The sequence below is a fragment of the Aphelocoma coerulescens genome, chromosome 5 (genome assembly GCF_041296385.1).
Source record: "Aphelocoma coerulescens isolate FSJ_1873_10779 chromosome 5, UR_Acoe_1.0, whole genome shotgun sequence".
Taxonomy (NCBI): Eukaryota; Metazoa; Chordata; class Aves; order Passeriformes; family Corvidae; genus Aphelocoma; species Aphelocoma coerulescens.
The window spans coordinates 11,435,063-11,453,430 of record NC_091019.1 but is presented as its reverse complement, the minus strand read 5'-3'; the positions used below and the strand labels follow the sequence as shown (position 1 = coordinate 11,453,430).

At 41.5% G+C, this 18,368-nt stretch overlaps 1 protein-coding gene across 2 annotated transcripts in view; it reads right to left on the bottom strand.

Annotated features, from left to right (window-relative positions):
• KIAA1549L (KIAA1549 like) overlaps positions 1-18,368 on the bottom strand; it is an 87,239-nt gene that overhangs the window by 32,382 nt on the left and 36,489 nt on the right. For both annotated transcript variants that reach the window (XM_069016533.1, XM_069016532.1), the window contains 3 exons: positions 16,225-16,388; positions 10,373-10,563; positions 6,506-6,633 (listed from right to left, as the gene is read on the bottom strand). In XM_069016533.1, coding sequence (XP_068872634.1) covers positions 6,506-6,633; positions 10,373-10,563; positions 16,225-16,388 — 483 coding nt within the window. The remainder of the gene's footprint in view (positions 1-6,505; positions 6,634-10,372; positions 10,564-16,224; positions 16,389-18,368) is intronic.

Here is an 18,368-nt window from a genome sequence, read left to right as displayed (position 1 = left end):
CTGGAGTGGTTTTTTGCTGTGTATCCCTGCTCTGGGCCAGTCCACCCATCCCAGCATCTCAGCTGGGTGAGCAACTGGCCAGCACGGCAAACTTCAGAGAACTGCCCACTTATTCTTTATAGTCACTCATGGTAAGCACCCTTGCTTATTATAGTTAGCAACATGGTTTAAAAGCAATGTTTTGAATTTCTGTTTTCAAACAGATGCATTCCAGCATTATTGTGGAGTCGTTCCACTCGTGCCTCTGTGTGAGCACAGAGTGAGACTTAAAAGCTCAGTGGCAGAAGAGGGCAAAACCCAACTTAATCATTACTTAACAGCAATTTCCCATCTCTGAAATATTTCGTGCTAGATAGCTCATGCCACATGACCCACTGAGATTGAATTACTCCTCCTAATCTTTCTGTGACTTCAGCACATGAAGATCTATCCAGAGCAATCATTTATTCGGGTGGAGTGCCAATTGCAGTGAAGAGCAGCGTGGCACTGGGTCCTTGAGGAGCAGGACCATCCCTGAAGCTCTGTCTCCACACCACCGCAGCTCTCAGTACCCAAGATCTTCCCCAGGGATGCTGTCCTCCCATTTCCGTGCAGCTCTGCACTACTTCCAGCCGGCAATGCCAGCAGGTGGTGCTACCCACTCGTGACCAGCTGGTCCCATGGAAAAGGGCAGTGGAACTGCAGCTCTGAACGGTTAAACAAACAATTAGACAGGTAAAGTATTCTATTTTTACCTAGTTAATGATTTAGAGTAAAAAAAAAAAAAAAAAGTGATACTTTTGTCAGCCAAAGAGTTCAATGAGGGCCGCAGAAGATTCCTTGTCTCCTCTCTCTTTCCCTCTACCTTGTCTTTCCTCCGCTCTACCCCATCAAAATATGCTGGAAGGGAGAGAAAAAAAGGACTGAAATGCTTACACATAAAAAAAATAAATAAATAAAATTAAGAACAATTAAATTGCCTGTGAATCAGGTAACCTTCCATCCAAACATCTGAAACAAAGATTTGTGCTGTCCTGATGAGAAGCAACCATTTGAAAGATTTTGGAAGTCCTCAGTGAAAAAACTGACAGCAATAGAGAAAAACACAGAAAGCTAAAACCTGGGAAACACCTGCAAGCAGGTGGACATGCTCTGCCTTGTCTTACATCACTCAACAAAGTATTTTTGAAGATTCCTTTCTACATGAAGGGAAGCCAAACATTGTAACCATACCTACAGAATATACCTACAGTTTGACAAAGAGCAAATAATGTCACATGTCTAAAATAGCTCCTTAGGAAGAAGTCCAGGTATCAGTATTTCAAACAGAAATCCTGACTTCTGAATGTGATTTAATAACGGGGAAGTAATTTTCATTTTAGAGAAAATCTCCATATATAGAAAAAAAAAATGGACATTTTTCTATATTATCCAAGTCATTCTATTGATCAGATGACTACCTACAGAAAGTTACAAACAAGAGCACTTATCAATAAAGAAACATCTGTTTCTGAAGGAGTTTATGGGCCTATAAGTAAAATAAAAGTTTCCTAACATTAGTATCTGAACCTATCCAGGACAGAAGTACCTCTCTGGAAGATACTGCAGGTAACAGAAAACACACTTGTGTACACACACACCCTTTCAAAAGTGCACCCAGCTCTGGGACAGTGCAATGCCAAACCTCTCACAAACAGCACAAATATTATCTTTTCAGAATCAGCCAGCTTACAGACTAATGGAAGCAGCTCATGATTCCTCCTGGACAGTATTTCCTTAGGTGTAAAGTCTGCTAAAAGCACAGTGATGTGCCTGGGGTGTTGGAGTCCTGGGCTGGGTTGGGATCCTGAAGCAGAAGCCACCTGAGGAGGTCATTTGAGATGTCTAAACTGGTATTTGCAGGTTTCCTATGAAACTGTGTACACAGGGTGAGCACTTGCTCTTAGCTGCTTGTTTTGTTCCCTTTCCAGGAAAGTTTCCTCTCCTTACAAGCAGAAGGTTCTCTCTCTGTGGCTATGTCTTCTCCTCCAACCACATCTGCCTCACTTCTAAACATCAAAGTCTTTCAAAAAGAGACCACATATTTCATAACATTTGCAGTGAATCCATCACCCCTTTTCTTGGCTGACACTTCTGTAATAAGTAGATATATTCAATAATTTAAATTATTTAACTGATAGGGATAATGAACATACAAAAGATAGGGAAGGCATGAGATCCCATAATAGAAGCTTCTTTAAGGAAGTGGTGCCCTAGGAGTTCTAAAAACCTTTGCAGAAATAGTTTTCTGTTTGCACAACAAAACTGTACATTTGTCTTCTTCAGTGCTGACTATTAGTGAAAAACCTCAGCCATCCAGACTGCCCCTGAATCTGATGGCATCAACATCTACATGCTCTTTACTCTATTGCTTGGATGAAAACTCCTGTCAGGCTCAATTAGTAGCAGAGCAAAGGTCGTCCAGAGGGGAAGGCAAACATGAATGAAGAAATATTTATTTGTGTGACCATTTCCAGATCCCAGATCCCTCAGAGATCTGCTAAAATAAATAGGCACCTTAGCAACACAGCATGCAGTATTTTCCTGCCATGAGAAAAGCAACCAAAAAGACAGGGTCAAAAAAAAAAAAAAAGGTATTGAGTAAGTCTGAAGCAGGATGCTAGCAGGGTCACAGGGCTCTCACTATTTAAAGCAAATAAACAACAAAAAAAGGGCAGTGGAAGAAATGGAAACAGTAAGGGGAAGGATTAGTCTGCATCACTCAAGCTGAAATCTTGGAAGAAGAAAAAAGGGAATCAATGTGTAAAGCTTCTGGGAGGTTCAATAGCAACTGGTGCCAGTGCACAAGATTTCAGCTAAATAGGTGGATTTTGTGTTGGGTTTTTTACCCCCCTGTGGTTAAATGTAGTAAATGACTCCAAAAGGCCTAGGAGTTCACTGTGAGGAGGTGAAGAGTCAGATGAAGTCCCTACTTAACACCCTCTCTGGGCCAAATGAAGCTAATGCTTCAGGATGAGGGAATGGATGGTGAAATAGATGATGATTTCTCTACACCATGAATTCTTCCCAGCAGTCTGATTTCTTAGCCTTTCAAAGACACAGGCATCATGAAAGGGAATCATCCCACTTCCAATCTGCACAGGTGCTCCAATGCAGTTGTCAGGGCTCCTTTCTGGCTGGGCCTTACCTCCAGAGATCTGTCCCAGTTGGCCATGACCCTCTGGAAGCAGCCTTTCCCACTCTGATTTGCAGTCTGCCCAGCACAGAAAAGGCAGCAGAAAGGTGCTGGATGTCTGCTGGGATCCACCAGCTCCCCCAGCTAACTCTGTGTCCAAGCTGCTACATCCCTGCCACTGGACAACATTGCTGTTGCCATATTTCATTTTGAGTCACCACAGACAACTGCTCAGAAATTCAGAAAAAAAGGCTCTGATGCTGAGCTGCCACATCAGACAGACTGAAAACTAGTGGCCCACGCTTCTGTAGAATAAAGGAGGCAGTGTATCATAGCTTGGCTGAGTGACATCCAAAAATCCCTTTGATTTTAGCTAAGCCAATAATACAGACAAGTTTTTCCGCCTGCTACTTCGCTCCTGCAGACAGCTCTTGCCTGGACAAAGGAAATTATACTCTTAGAGACTGATATTTTTAAAAGGAGTGAGTCCCTTGACTGAATAACTTCTGAAAAGGTACATTTGTTTTCAAAGACAATGTCCAAATGATTGGAAAATGAGAAGTTGGTCCAGTTTCTTCCACAAGGAAGTTTGACTCTTTGGGAATGCTGCTTGTCCATCTCCACCTGTGATGATGAGGTTTAAGTACAAATCTGAGCTCAACTACACAAGTTTCTTAGCCCAAAAGTTGGGGAGTCATAAGCTTCATTGAGAATTGATAGCGAATCAAAACTTTTGTTTTTCTCTAAAAAAAGAAACGAGCACTCACACTCTTCCAAAGACACTTAAAGGTTGAAAAACAACCTATATCAATTTCATTGGCTTCATCTGGTGAGGAGCTGGTGAAAGGAAAGGTTGTACTGTGGGCTGCTTTAGTTCTCTAGGTCTGAGTTGGGTTCAGCCATTTGCTTCTCCCTGAATGACGTTTGGCCTGATAAATGATAGGTAGAACTGCTAATATCCTGTTGCTCTCTTCCACAGTCTCTTTCAAACCCATCTTAGAAATTGCCAGTACCTCTGTTGGCTGATTCATCCATATTACAGTCCTCTAACATACATAAGTTGGCACTTTAAAAAAAATGTTTTCATTTTTTTTAAGTGTCAAAAGTAAATGAATGTAGAATTCATCAACAATCAATTAGAATGAAAAGTTTCTATTAATATAATAATAAATGTTCTTCAAGAAAAAACATGCTGTTATCTTACAAAAGCTTATCACTGTTTGATTCAAGTAGATACTTTGTGTTTTGTGTAGAAATAACGCTCAGCTGAAGAATTCTCCTGATCCTCCAAAGCATCAAGTCCTGAAGCCAAGCCTGTCACTGTGCTGGTTTCACATTGTTCACTCACAGCCCTGACACACTCCATTTGGAGTCAATTTTGATACAAGCCATATAGAATTTGCGTACTGAGGTAACATCCAGTGCTGTCATTTCTCCCTGTAACTAAATGTCAGCAAGAAATAGAATCTAAAATTGGTGTGTAACTATGGCAACTAATGAGCCATTCTGACTTGGAGTCCCCAAATCCAACATGTGACCATCAAGGGATTCATTCCAGTTTGAAGATGCTGCTTGTCAGAGAAGAAAATCTGCTGCTGCTTTTGCCGACGTGCGTGTGAGAGCCACCAGCCGACAGGCAGGCTGCGGAGCTGGAGCAGGCTCAGGCAAACAGCTGTGAGAAAAGCAGCTTCCTTCTTAAACTGGACAACTTTAAAACAGACAACTTTCTGCAGATGCTGATCACACTGGGTAAAGGTAAAACCCTGCAGAAAGAACAAAGTGTCAGAGATGACAACAGTGTTCATAATCACAGCACGGGGGAGCAAAGCGCAGGGTCTGCGATGAGAAGTAATGAGTGCATTGAGGCTTTGTTTTTTAATTTCAACCTCAATAGGCATTTGGGATCACACAGCTCCAAGTTGAACTCCATTAATTCTGATAAGAGGAGGTCATTTAATCTCTCATGACCACATCCTCCTTCTCAGAAGCTGTTTTGAAAGGCCTGTTTGAGGAAACTCTCTTAAACATACCTTAAAAGATATGCCTACAGCTGAAAAGTTCCCACCTCTTTACCATGGAATAAGGTATTTATTCCCCCTCATATCTGTGCCAGATGACCAGGTGATCCTTTTTAGGGCCATGGCAGTCGAGGGAAGAGATTTCCCCCACAAGGAGCTGAAGTCTCTACCAGGAGGGCTCTGCAGATAAGGTGTCTCATGCACAGGTTCCTCCTGAATTCTAATAAAACTAAATAAAGGGTCACTGTTTCCTTACACTACATTCTGAGGTTTATTTAAGTAGCATGTGTATGTTCTAGAAATGCACTACAGTCCAGATCAGAAGAAAGGATGTTAGATGCTAGTCAATTCTTTAAAGAAAAACAAAAAAACTTGAGTTATTACCAATTTTCTTTGAAGATGTAAAACCTAACAAAACAAAAAATACCTTCACTAGATTATTTTGCCTACCTATGTAAACAGCACCTGGCACTGGTTTGGAATATTGGCTTTCCTGAGTGGGTAAGAAAAAAGACATCAGAAATTATAGCTTTTAACTGTGGAAAACATAAACGTTATTATCTTGTAAAGTGAGATACATTTGACACAGTGAAAAAATAATTAACCCCCTTGAAACTTCGAACCTGTTAGCCACTGTTTTCTATTTGTAAAGAAAACACAGCTATGGGAACAAAGCTATAACTCAGGAAATATAAGCAGAGAGAAGAAGAGCAAGGAAGAAAGTGGATCCAACACTACTTTCATCAGATGTTCCTGGTCCACCTCGAGTCACAAGGTCACCATCATCAACCAAGGTCTCGTAAGAAACATCCTGCATGACATCCCAGGTGCATCAGGAAAAGCTGCCAGTAAGTGTTAATGACAAACAGGTGTGCCAAGGATGTGAGGAAAGATAAAGCACTGGATGTTTCACACTTTCTCAAATTAATGTTTATCTAATTAATTCAACTTCATCAGATCTGGGCCAGCTTAGCAGCAGAGGAAATTAATATCTTAGGGATCTACACAACAAAAAAAGCTGTAAACCCTGTCCACCTACTAAGCAGCATCACGTCTTCATTAGTTTACTGGCATTTCAAGTAAAAAGAAAAAGGGGAAAAAAACCAAAAAACCAAGAAAACTTGCAAGGGCCCACACAAAGAGCAAACAACACAATGTTTCATGGGATCTGGAGAAACAGCTACCGCAGTAAAGGGGAAGGAGAAAACCCAAAAAATGAGCCACACACACACAAAATGCCCAGTGACGGCTGAAGGTACCAGAAATTGGTTTCAGCATCCCTGGTGCCTGTGTGGGTATGGCTGTGGGAGTGACCACAACAAACACTTCTCACCGTTCCTTTTCCTTCCTTCGTCCTTCGCCACTTTTTGGGGTGCCATCACTTTCTGCAGGGAGCTCCGGCCGGAGCTGGGCTTTCCCGACCCATTGCTGAGGATGGAGCCGTTCTGACTCGGGGACTGGCTGCAAGTAACCATAGCAACAAGGCAGGACATCAGTTCTTCCTGCTAAACCTCATTTCAAGGTTATTTCATTTGCACAGTTTGCATCACTGAGTTTTCAAGTCTGATTTGGTACCAAAAGGAGACAGAATACAAACAGCACACAGCAACACAGTAAAGGTAGGAGCAGAGTGATGGGAGGTGAACATGACTTTCTCAATTAGTTCAGGGCTGATGGGCATCTTGGTGGCTTGGAATTCAACTGCTCCTCATGCACAATCCCCACAATGATAAAAGTGCCACCACAGAGGACAAAAAGTCCCATTGTCAATTCAGTGTCATTAATCCAGACAAAGTAAAGTAGATCTTTGTTTTTGGATGTATGGCTAAACCAATTCCTTTATTATTTAGCCTGCATTTACAGTCAACCGTTGTCAGCTACAATGTAAAATTCACTCACTCACTTTGCACGTATGCACACACAGCATGATAAGATTAATCCTCCTTTTCTCCTTTTGGCACATAACCTGGTTTAACTGGAACAATTGTTGGCTGAAACCCCTGAGAAAATGCTTGTTTTAATCAGCCATTGCATATCCTTGTCCTGAAACTGGTCCCTGCCCAGGGTGAGGAGGGAGGCCAGGGCAGAACCACTGCGTGTTCAGTCCCAGCGAGGAGCAGGGACAGAAATGAGCAGCGTGGTCCGGGCTGCTCCCACCAGAGCTTCTCTGCTTTTTGGGGTGGACAAGTTACTCAAATCCTAATGTACAGTTGGGAAAAGAGGCCAAAGTAGAAAATAGTACATTTGGTGCTAGTCCACATCCAGACACAGTCATATTTTTTGTTCATGTGAAACTTGCCACAAAGGGAATGAAAACTCTCCACAGAACCTGTGTAGTTATTATATCTGCAATCCACCACTGAATTGTCATGGCTAGTGACAGGGTGATGTAAAGAGGTTACATTAGAGAAAAAAAAATGGACCTAGTCACAGAGGCTTCCATTTACAGAGAAAAAGAATCAAATCAAATTCTATTGCTGTCACAATGGTTTTATAACCAGAAAATGGTACTAAAACAAAACAACTGTCGAAACTATCCTGTAAATCAGTGCCAATACTGTATCATCTGCTTGAAACCCTCGGGTCTGGCCACCCTGTCTGCTGTAAGTAGAAAATATTTACTGTGGTCAGAACAGCAAGGGACAAATATGAGAAAAGCAATTCTTGGGGATTCCCTTTCGAAAATCGCCTAGGTGGAAATATGTATAATTTGAGACAGGCCCTTTCCAGCTACAGGGCTCTAGGAGAACTCAGCATGCAACCCAGCTCAGTCCAGCCTGAGGGTTTCCTTGTGAAATTCTACTGAAAATAAATATTCTTGAGAAGAGGGATTCCTCACCTATAAACCTGTCTGTCTCTGCTAAATGAATAATCCCAGCCCAGTAAAAAAATTCATCCAGGGACATACCAACACCTGAAGAAAATCTGCTCAGCGTGGGAACACAGAAAAGAAGTGAGCATGGATAGCTTGCACAACTATTTTTGTGGTGAGGCTAATCTAAACATTCATCCTTTTTAAGTGGCCCTCATATTATTAACTGAGAAGTCTCCTTCAGTGGTGATAGCAGAGAAGATACTCTGATCAGCTACCAGCCACTTCATGGCTGTCTGGTTTGAATTGACCTTTCCAGGCTGTAAAGTATCCTGAATGAAAGAGCAAACACATAAAGGTCAAGAAATATTTCTTCATCTTCAGCAACCATTAAATTCCATTTCCAGACACAGCTCCTGGGAATGAAAAATACTGAAATTCTACATGTTCTCACTTACTCAAGTAATCACCCTGAAGGAGGGAAAACTAACTCTTAGTTATTTGCTTAGAAGGGCACCAAGGTTCAACACATTTTATGAGAATAACTTTCCTGGATCAATTTTGCTTATCAGCATTTGTTTAAAATGGTGCAGATTAAGTGGGGGATTTCTGCACTCACTCAAAGGACTGAGTGAAGTGCTTAATCACGTTGGTTAGAGGATTAATTAATAGAGCTGGTTTACATTTTTTATGTGTACTTACACATGGCTTTGGAGAGGCTTCAAAACATTTTAAAGAACAATTCCTGCAAAGACTTAACCTGCCCAGCACCAGCAACCACACACACTGCCGGTGTCAGGGTCATCTTCCATTTGTCACTTCTTCAGAGGATGGAAGGCTTTGAAAAGGACAAGTGCTGTTTGTTTCACATGGACTGTAGAACCTAACCCTCACATTTCAGTGATTTATAGCATGAACACCTCCTCACTGGCATTAAATGGCAGAATTTAAATGGCAGAACAGTTTACATCCAAATGCAGCTGGCTCACTCTTCTCTACTGTACTCCCTGCAGACAGCCCTTTCCACATTCCAGGTGATTTCCTACACAGCAGAAGAAGTATGACAAACCAGACACCAGCTCAGGATCCTTCTGTCTCCATTTTTCTGCAGGGAAAACCTTAGCTGATGACTGCTGGGGATGCCTACCCCCAGAAGAGCAGCATGGTGAGTTCTCCAGCCCCCCACCATGCCAGCTGACACCTTCCCCTTCCAGCGTGTCACAGTGTGCAGCAACACTGTGCTGAGTTTTCCAAGCTTTCCCATTATTCCAAAGGGGGAAATATTGGATGAGATGAGGTGACCCAGCTAGGAAGGCTTGATTTTCTCTAGAATTTCTCTGCACTAGTCAGCTGCTTTTCTCATATGTTATCAAATCCCTTCAAGAGGCCAGGCCTGTGTAATTCCTGTGAACACACAACAACTGTTACCTCCATTCAGGCTGTTTACCTAACAGGTTTATTTTCCTCTCTTCCCTTCAGTACCATTCCTCAGCTCCACTCTAATTTAATACCAAGGAGAGTGGGTCAAGGAAAAAATGGCCTCAAAGCATGCAAAACAGCTGGGATAAAGAGATAATCTGCTCTCCTTGCCTGCAAGGACCAAGACAAGAAATAATGACCTTCTATTCAGCTATACTGTGGATGGTTGAGGGCAGACATGAGGTAAAACTTCCTGATAGGAAAGGCAGAAGAGAACAGATTGGTGGACGAGGCTGTGATCATCCCACCAGTGGAAGACTTTAAAATAAGGCAGATAAAGTTGAGTTAGGGGGGTGTTGGACCCTGCAGCAGAGGAGCCATATAGCTTCCTGGGGATCTTGAATCCATGATCCTACAACCCTAGAGACTCCACATGAAGAGAGTGCAAACCTGGGACACTTTACCCTAGACATTGACATTATCTAGTCTATTCTTACACTTCAGAAGTTTTGTCCTGCTGTAGATGCTTTGGATCTAGAGGTCTTCCATAATTTAGCAGGTATTCAGGGTTTTCCCTTCTGCTAATGAAGGCATTGGGTCCAATTCTGGAATGACAGAGCCTGCCAGTGGAGTTCCAGCAACTGACAGTGGCTAAGGACCTGTCTTTTGGTTCCTTGAGAAATTATCAGTGTTCATGCTACAGGTCCCATGTTCCATTTGGGCTCATCTCTTGTGCAGCACCAACATCCATATAAAAGCCACGTCACCTCCTCTGTGAAGACTTCACTTGGCTTTAGCTCCTATTTTGCAGCAATCTTACACATCCAGCACAGACCAGCATTATGCCAAGGATACATGACAGAGGAGCCATCTGCCACACACAGAGCCTGGCTGCCAAACCTTACAGCAGCCATCAGCACATATCCTATTAAACCCCTCTGTGGAAAGATCCCAGATGCCAGTCCATACCTTTTCCTTGTTTCGTTGGATTTGGCAGTTTTGATGGTGCTCCCATCCTGGGTGGTTTCTCTCTCCTGGGAGGCAGGAGCATCTCTGACTGGAAGTGGAAGTATGACAGTCTCCTGAGTCACAGGTAAAACCTCGTCCTCTGCTCCCTGCTGACCCAAGTGTTGCTTGGCATAGTCAAAGCCTTGTACTGGCTGCAGAAAAATAGGAGAAATAACAGAAATTTCCAGCATGTATTAGATTCAATATAAATTTTCAAATTCAATGTAGAATTTTTCACTACTCCTTAACTTTTTAAATTATGTAAGTGACAGGTAAAAATATGTAGATTACCATGTGAATGGCCAACAAGAATCCAATTTTCTGATGAGATCTCCATTCCACACTTTTTAAACATGATTAGTTAGTATAAAATTGATCTTGGCTAACCTTTCTTACCCTGCTGTAACACCCCCAGAAATTACTTTGACAGACAATGGAAGAATGAGGATGTGGAAGAAGAAAAAATTAAGAGTAAAAAAAAAAAATAAAACCACACAGAAAACTTTCTCTGACAAAACCCTTGTGTTTCCAAAGAGGGTGGGAGTAATTTAGTCCCAGTCGAGCCAAAGTAAAAAAGCCACACATCAGAAAGTTTCATGGGCAACATTTTCCAGGAAAGAATCTTTTTCAGATCAGTGAAATTATATTTCCTCTGGCTTGTCAGTTGCCTACTGGGAAGGATATTATTGACTTCACTTGTTTCTCTTGGGAAGTGAAGAGCCTTGCAGCAGGGCAGTTCTCACCCAGCAGAACTAACACATGCCTTCCGGGCAAAGCAGCCAAGGAAAGGTGGATTCTCTCCATGGAAAAATTAAACATTTAGACAAAACTTGACTTTCCAAACTGCATTTTCAATTGGAAGGAAAAGAGAAGGGAAAAAACCCCAAACCAACTCACATTATCTGTTGGAAAAAAAAATATGACAAAAAAATTACTCAAAGAAATTTCTGACCACCTCTGGAAAATATGCTCTTGCTACACTAAATGAAAGGAATTTACCAGAAACTGGAAGGCTGCTTTTCCTGAAGCAAAAAGACAATTGACAAAATGCTAAAAAAGGACCACAAAACACCTCAAAGTTGAGAAGTGGTGGTTTTAAACCTCACACACACTTTGGGAAATACTTTGGAATTAGTTCATGACTGATTAGTCTCTCCAGGTTCCTGTCATGTCTGAATATTTTAGTTCCTGAAGAAAATCAGCAGGGGAAAAATCTTGCTGTTGGCACAGAAAAAGATTGAGCTCTGAAAAGCATTTTCTCTTGTTGTGTCCCTTACTAAATCTGGGCTGCAGCTCTGAATTCAGATACACTTCACAGGTGATCTCAGTCTGAAAAGAATGGGGCTTTTTGCTTTTTGAAATATAATACATGTGGATCTGCACAGCATTCCCAGTCTCCTGTTCAGACTGAGGTTCCTAATGTGTTTCCATACTTCAGCATTCCTCTGATAAGGAGCTTCAGTGCATTAAGGAGTGGAATGCTGATATGGGAGAGCAGACAACTCCACAAATCACCCCCATGGAACTTGCAACATATCAGAGAAATGCTAATTCACCATCACCCCTCCATGGCAGGCAGGGTATCACAAAGCATCCACCAAATGAGCTACAGAGGCAGCAAATGAAGGAAGGGAAGCAGAAGCTGTGTGAAGGACAGCTAAGAAGAAATACTGCACAACATTCTGCATAATAATATTGTTAATCAAAATAATGTTTTTCAACCTCATTATAAATATTAACTGTCAGTTAAGACTCCCTCTAGATATTCTGCAAAAAAGGTAACAAGAGAGACGAGGCAATTAAATCAGTTATTTCTCCCTCCATGCCTTTGAAAAGTAAAATAAGTTTCAACTTATACTTCATCTCTTATTAAAAAAAAAAAAAAAAAAAACCAAAAAAATCCTCCAAACAAAAAACAAACCAAACCAGAAACAGCAGGACATGAGATTTACTAAAAAATTCTTCAGCGTCCCAGCTCAGATCTGCCAAATGAAGAAAATTACGGATTATTTTAATCAGAGTTCTACTTACCACCATGTCCAGTAACAAACTGCAATAAAAGGAGAGCTGAGAAAGTCATCCTCATCAGCAGACATATTGCATTAAATAAAATTTGCTCTTGGATGCCTGCTCTGTAAAAGCCCACAAGAGCAGATGGCTCTGCCACCCCTGAAGGGAACTGGCAAGGCTAAATCACGATCAGGCACTGCAAGCGGAGATGTCCAATACATCCAAAATACTGACAAAGACTGAAGGACTGAGATGCTAATATTGCTTTTGAAATAATTAATAGATAATGAGACTACTAGATTACACTGCCTGGCAAAGAGCAGACTGAATTTGGAGAGTTGTTTCTGGGACTCTTTTTCCTTGTAATGATCATGAAAAATACACTAAAGAGAAAAAAAGACAGGAAGGAAGGAAGGAAGGAAGGAAGGAAGGAAGGAAGGAAGGAAGGAAGGAAGGAAGGAAGGAAGGAAGGAAGGAAGGAAGGAAGGAAGGAAGGAAGGAAGGAAGGAAGGAAGGAAGGAAGGAAGGAAGGAAGGAAGGAAGGAAGGAAGGAAGGAAGGAAGGAAGGAAGGAAGGAAGGAAGGAAGGAAGGAAGGAAGGAAGGAAGGAAGGAAGGAAGGAAGGAAGGAAGGAAGGAAGGAAGGAAGGAAGGAAGGAAGGAAGGAAGGAAGGAAGGAAGGAAGGAAGGAAGGAAGGAAGGAAGGAAGGAAGGAAGGAAGGAAGGAAGGAAGGGAGGGAAATGGATGCTCAGCCCCTCCTGTCTATTTGTATACCCAGGTACAGTCTCACTCATTTTTTCTCTGTGCCCTTTATCAAACTGATAAAGCTTGTTTTCCCATGATCTGCAGTACTTGCTTTTGCTTGTGGGTCTTACACTACAGATCTTATCTCTCTTTACCTGCAAACTTATTCTTTCATGGTCTAAAAAAGAAAAACAAGGTGAGGGGGCAAATGAGATTCTAGACTTTAAAAAAGCATGCTGTGAATTAGAAAACAAGGGAGGGAAAAGTTAACATCCATCCAAAACCTCAAAGCAGAAACAGTTGCTTAAAATAAAAACAGCATTGAAACAACATTAAAATAAAATCCCATCAGAATTTCACCAATTTGAATTTATACTTCTTTTTATTTTCCATCTAGAGAGAAAATTGAAAAAAATGGTAACAGTCCCTTTTCCCTGCAACTGCATCCAGATGTCTCTGGCTGCTGAGGCAATTCAGAACAGCAATACCATTCCCAAGAGAGATCCTATAAACTACGCTACACGTGAGAGGTCATTTTGCAAACTTCATTTATTTACCCTTCAGTCTGCTACAACACAAAAGTCACGCCTTAATTACCAGGCACAGGCAGCAGCCCTGCTGCTCTGCTCCATCACCTCCCCCTGCTGCACACGGATATTTAATGCTAAACGTGTCATTACCCTGGCGCTGTGTCCGTGCCTCCTGGCTGTGGGATGTGGCAGCTCTGCTCCGGCAGGACCCGCAGCCTCCTGCAGGACTGCAGCACCCAGCGGCTCTGCCCTGCCAGTCCCCTTGGAACAGGGCTTCTGGAGCCCTAGCGCAGGAAACAGCACCGCCACAAAACAAACACACCTGAGATCCCAGGGTGCAGGCATCCCATCGTATTCTCCTTCCTCCCTACGCAGTTTGCTGGATGTTCAAAAGCTATCGCAAAATTGCTCCGGCGATTCAACACCACATCTCGGATGCACAGAAGCAAAATACTGAAACGGCTGCTTAAACTACAAATCACTCCACTGTGACTCCACTTCGAGCAGAGTCAGCATTAATCAGCAGTCTCAGGCACTTTGCACAGCCATGAAATACAACAGACTCATTTTAAATGTGACATGGATATGTGCTCATCAGCTATTTGTATTCCCAAACTGCATGAATTGTGGCAATTACCATTATCCCTAACGGTGGAATTAAAAATTAAAATAAAACTCTTCTTTTCAAAATGACCTTCTTTCATTATCTTCTTAAAATATGTTTCTTAGCCTTATTTTAATTAAAGGTGCTGAAATCAGGAATGACCAAACCAGTCCATTGCCAGCCCCACTGCAGGATTTATCTTCCACAGTCCATATACCAGATATGATAAACTCTAAACTAGACCTGGCAGAACCTTTCTGACGGAGCCATCATTGTGAAACTAAATGGAAAGCAATTTACCTTTCATTTGTAAATGCATCACTTTTCAGATAATGAATTAAATTAAATTTTAGGGAGTCTCAAAATAAACCGGAAAGGGGAAATGCACTCTGGAAGTGGACCTTCTGCACTCTGGCTGCAATGTGAACAAACCTGCAGGAAAAGCTCCTGAAATGACTGTGGTGTGGGTCCTGGGAGCTCACCACCAATTGGTTTTTTTCCAGCAATTGCAGATCCAGCTCCCATCTGATGACATTGATGGCTGATGCAAACGTAACCTGACTGAATAGGTTTTAACCTGAGCACGTACCTTACAGCCTGATTAAATCTGGTTTCTCAGGAACAGTAAAAATCCAATTTTGCCTTTCTTTTTGGAATGAAAACAATGGATTAAAATATGAAAATACTTTCAAGTTTTTCCTGTGCTGTAATTTCAACCAGCAGTAGGTTGTTCTGGTTTTTTCTAAATAGCAAATTTCTTCAGCTGGAAAGCATCCCATAATGATGGGCAGTTCAAAACAATGTACAAGTTTTGTCTTACTTTTTTCCTTTAGCTGGGACCAAGATTACACATAAAAAGAATCAAGTGGTGCATAGCACTTGCAACAGCCCCTAAGAAAGCATAATTTGCATTTTAGGGGCTTCAATGCGGTGTCAAATGCCACTGCAGTGATATTAATTCTTGTCTGTGTTTGTGATATTGTGTGTTTCACTTTTGCAGATCTAGTCCTAACACTGGATGGATAATAGTGGATAAATAGGCGAGCACACTGGAACCAAAATGGAAACGTCTTTTTTGCATCATTTTTGATACAAATGTCTGGTTTCCAACTGGCACCAGCTGTACCCATCTGCAGTGAACCTAAGATAAGGAGAAAAGAGCTGTGAAATGCATCATGACTTCCTTCAACTCTTCTTCCAATCTACATTTTTCAGCAGAAGCAACAGAGCTGAAATCTCAATAATCCTGCTGTCTGTAGTATTAAGAAACCAAAGAAAAAATTCATCATCTCAATCCCATGCCAGTGGAGAAGAACAAAGCCACCTAAAAGGGCAAAGGAACAGTCTGACTTACACACAGGCTCTGTAGGATAAAAATTCCTATCTTTGGGTGGACCTGATCAAGAGCCATTGAATAGCAGCATTGAGAGGGCAGACTTTTTCACCATGGAGAGAAAACAGTATTCTGTGATGTTTTTCTGCCAGAGGATCCAACTGGAACTGCATTTGATTTGGGATAAAAAATTCTTGTAACTGATATGGATTAGTAACTTTAAGAAAAACATAATTGTTTTAACCCAATCAGCAACATACATAAATAAATTAGAGAGTTCAAAACACCTAAAAGAAAAATAGCAGTAGGAGAAAAAAAAATTCAAAGAATGTCTATTTTGGATTATCAGTTTGGGGGGAGAACTTTGGTTAGGGCCAGGTCTGAACTGCTGCCAAATCCAAGGCTTCAGACATTCTCACCTTCAGCAGGCAGGAACAGCTCAGGCCACGGGTTTCGAGGTCCTACAGGAGATGTGCTGGTCCAAGCTGTCAGTAACAACCCTTTCAATTCCAAACATCCTTCAACTGCATCTATCAAAGAGTCACAGCCTCAGTAAGCAAACAGGCTTTTGGATCTAGAGCTGGGTCACTCACCTTGGCTCTCTGAGGCAGGTTCATCATGGTGTCTGGTTTGAAGTCGTTCTTGTTCTTCCTGCACAGCACCGCGGTGATGATGATGATGATGACGGTGACCACAGCGATGGGAGCCAGCACTGCTGCAATGATCCACAGGTTGTTTGGGGGGTTCTTCACCACAGCTGCAGAAAATGGCAAACCAACACCAGTAAGCTTCACTGGGCAAGGTTCCAGTTGCTTCCGGCCTTCAACTGCCTCCACAAAAAATTAGTTTAAAAGCACTGTAAGTAATGAAGCTTTCTATGCAAAGGAATACCTTTGTATTACTTCACTAGGAAAAAAAAAGGAAAAATCATCAACACATTCCAATTCACAAATCCCTGGGCTCTCTTCTCTTAGTTATATGTTACCTGATTACATGCAAAAGCAGACATCCACTCCAAAATCAAGATAGATGCCATATTAGATATCAAGCAAATGGTTCATTAACACAATAAACAAACAAAAAAAGGTGCAAGTAATGCACCCTTAAGTATTTTTCAAACATAAATTCATCTTAGAGCAAGGTAGCATGTGTGTTACAAGAACACACATGGAGTCCATACCTGGTGTCAAAGACTGACTGGCTCAGCAGGAGTAAACTGGCAGAGCTTTTTAAGAAACAGTGAAGCTAACTCGAATAGTTATCATCAATATCAATAAGGCAATAAGAAGATGCTTCTCTTGTGCTCTAGAAATAATTTATCACAGTTAAGGTCAAAATGAATTCGTCATTTCTGAAGGAGTGGAAATAATGAGGTTGGAAAGAGCTACTTGAATATACATTAATAATGGCACCAGGAAAAGGTACATTTCAGAAAGGCAGTGATGCAAAAACATTTTAGATTGCATTTCATCAGAATAATCTCTCTTAATACGAACCTTCAACTTATTCACACATAAGAGATCCTCCTATGACACACTCACAGTTCTCTCACTTCTTTTCTTTCTAAAAAAACAATCAGACAACCTCCTTATAATGCTGAATTTTGCTGTAGTGAAATATTTAGTGGACTTGCCCACGATATCCCTGTTTATTTTGCTGTAGCACTGTTTGCTGGCGTGGGCAGGCAATTGTCAGAACACCAGCACAAAGCAGCCGTTCCCATTTCCTAGGGGACCGGCGCTTTCAAATGTCAGTGAGCTTATGAGCTGTCAAAGGCACTCAGCATCTCTCAGGATCAGACTTCAAATGCAAACCACTTGTTCTGCAGCAGTTATTAGGAACTTCCAGTTCTCCAGCTGAAAGCCTGGCTAGAGCCTGAGCCTGTTTTCTCTGTAGATTTGCAACTTTTTGCCAAGCCGGGGAAGTTTGTTGGGTGACGTAGGAACAGCACCATTAGATTCAGAGCTTGAGCACAAGATTGTCCAAAAGAGCAGGCTGGAACCCTGAAAGGTTCACTTTTCCACAGACTTGCATGATTCCTAATTATTGACTTTGACATTTAGTGTGGGGATGAAAGGGCTGTGGGGAAGGAAACAGAATCTGAATTTTAACAAATAACAGTAATTTTAATTATAGACTGCTGCTGTGGAAGCAGCAAACAATTGTTGAAAAATTATATTTATTCCTTCTAGGGGAATGCAGAGGAAATTATGACCTTATGGCTAATAGGATAGACATTCAGGAGTCCTGATTTACATCTTTAATTCAGTTACCAGACTCCAATGTGACCTAAAGTCAACCCATGTTTCATTCAACTCAGTATGACTTCAGTGGAATTTGAAACGAGCCTTTCATTCTGTTGTAACTCAGTCTCTGGCTCATAACACAGGGACATCCATATTTTGTGTTATTATTCGTCTGTCTTGTCTAACCCAGCTACGAGCTTCTGAGGGTACATGTCTTCTTACAGTGTTTTGGGACAGAACTTTTCATTCTGCTGGAACAGAAATTATAATGAGCAAAAATGAAATCCACATGAAGTATTTTCTGTGGCAATACAAAGACAGACTGCAAATAACCATGTCCAAAAGGAAAGAAATTGGGATTTTTTCCATAATAAGGTATAAAGATGGAATTACCTCCTACACTTCAAATATTCTGCCTTCAGAATCTCAGTTACCTCAGGTCACAATTTCAATTTCTGTATATTCTCTTCTTACAGTGTTCTATGAAAATC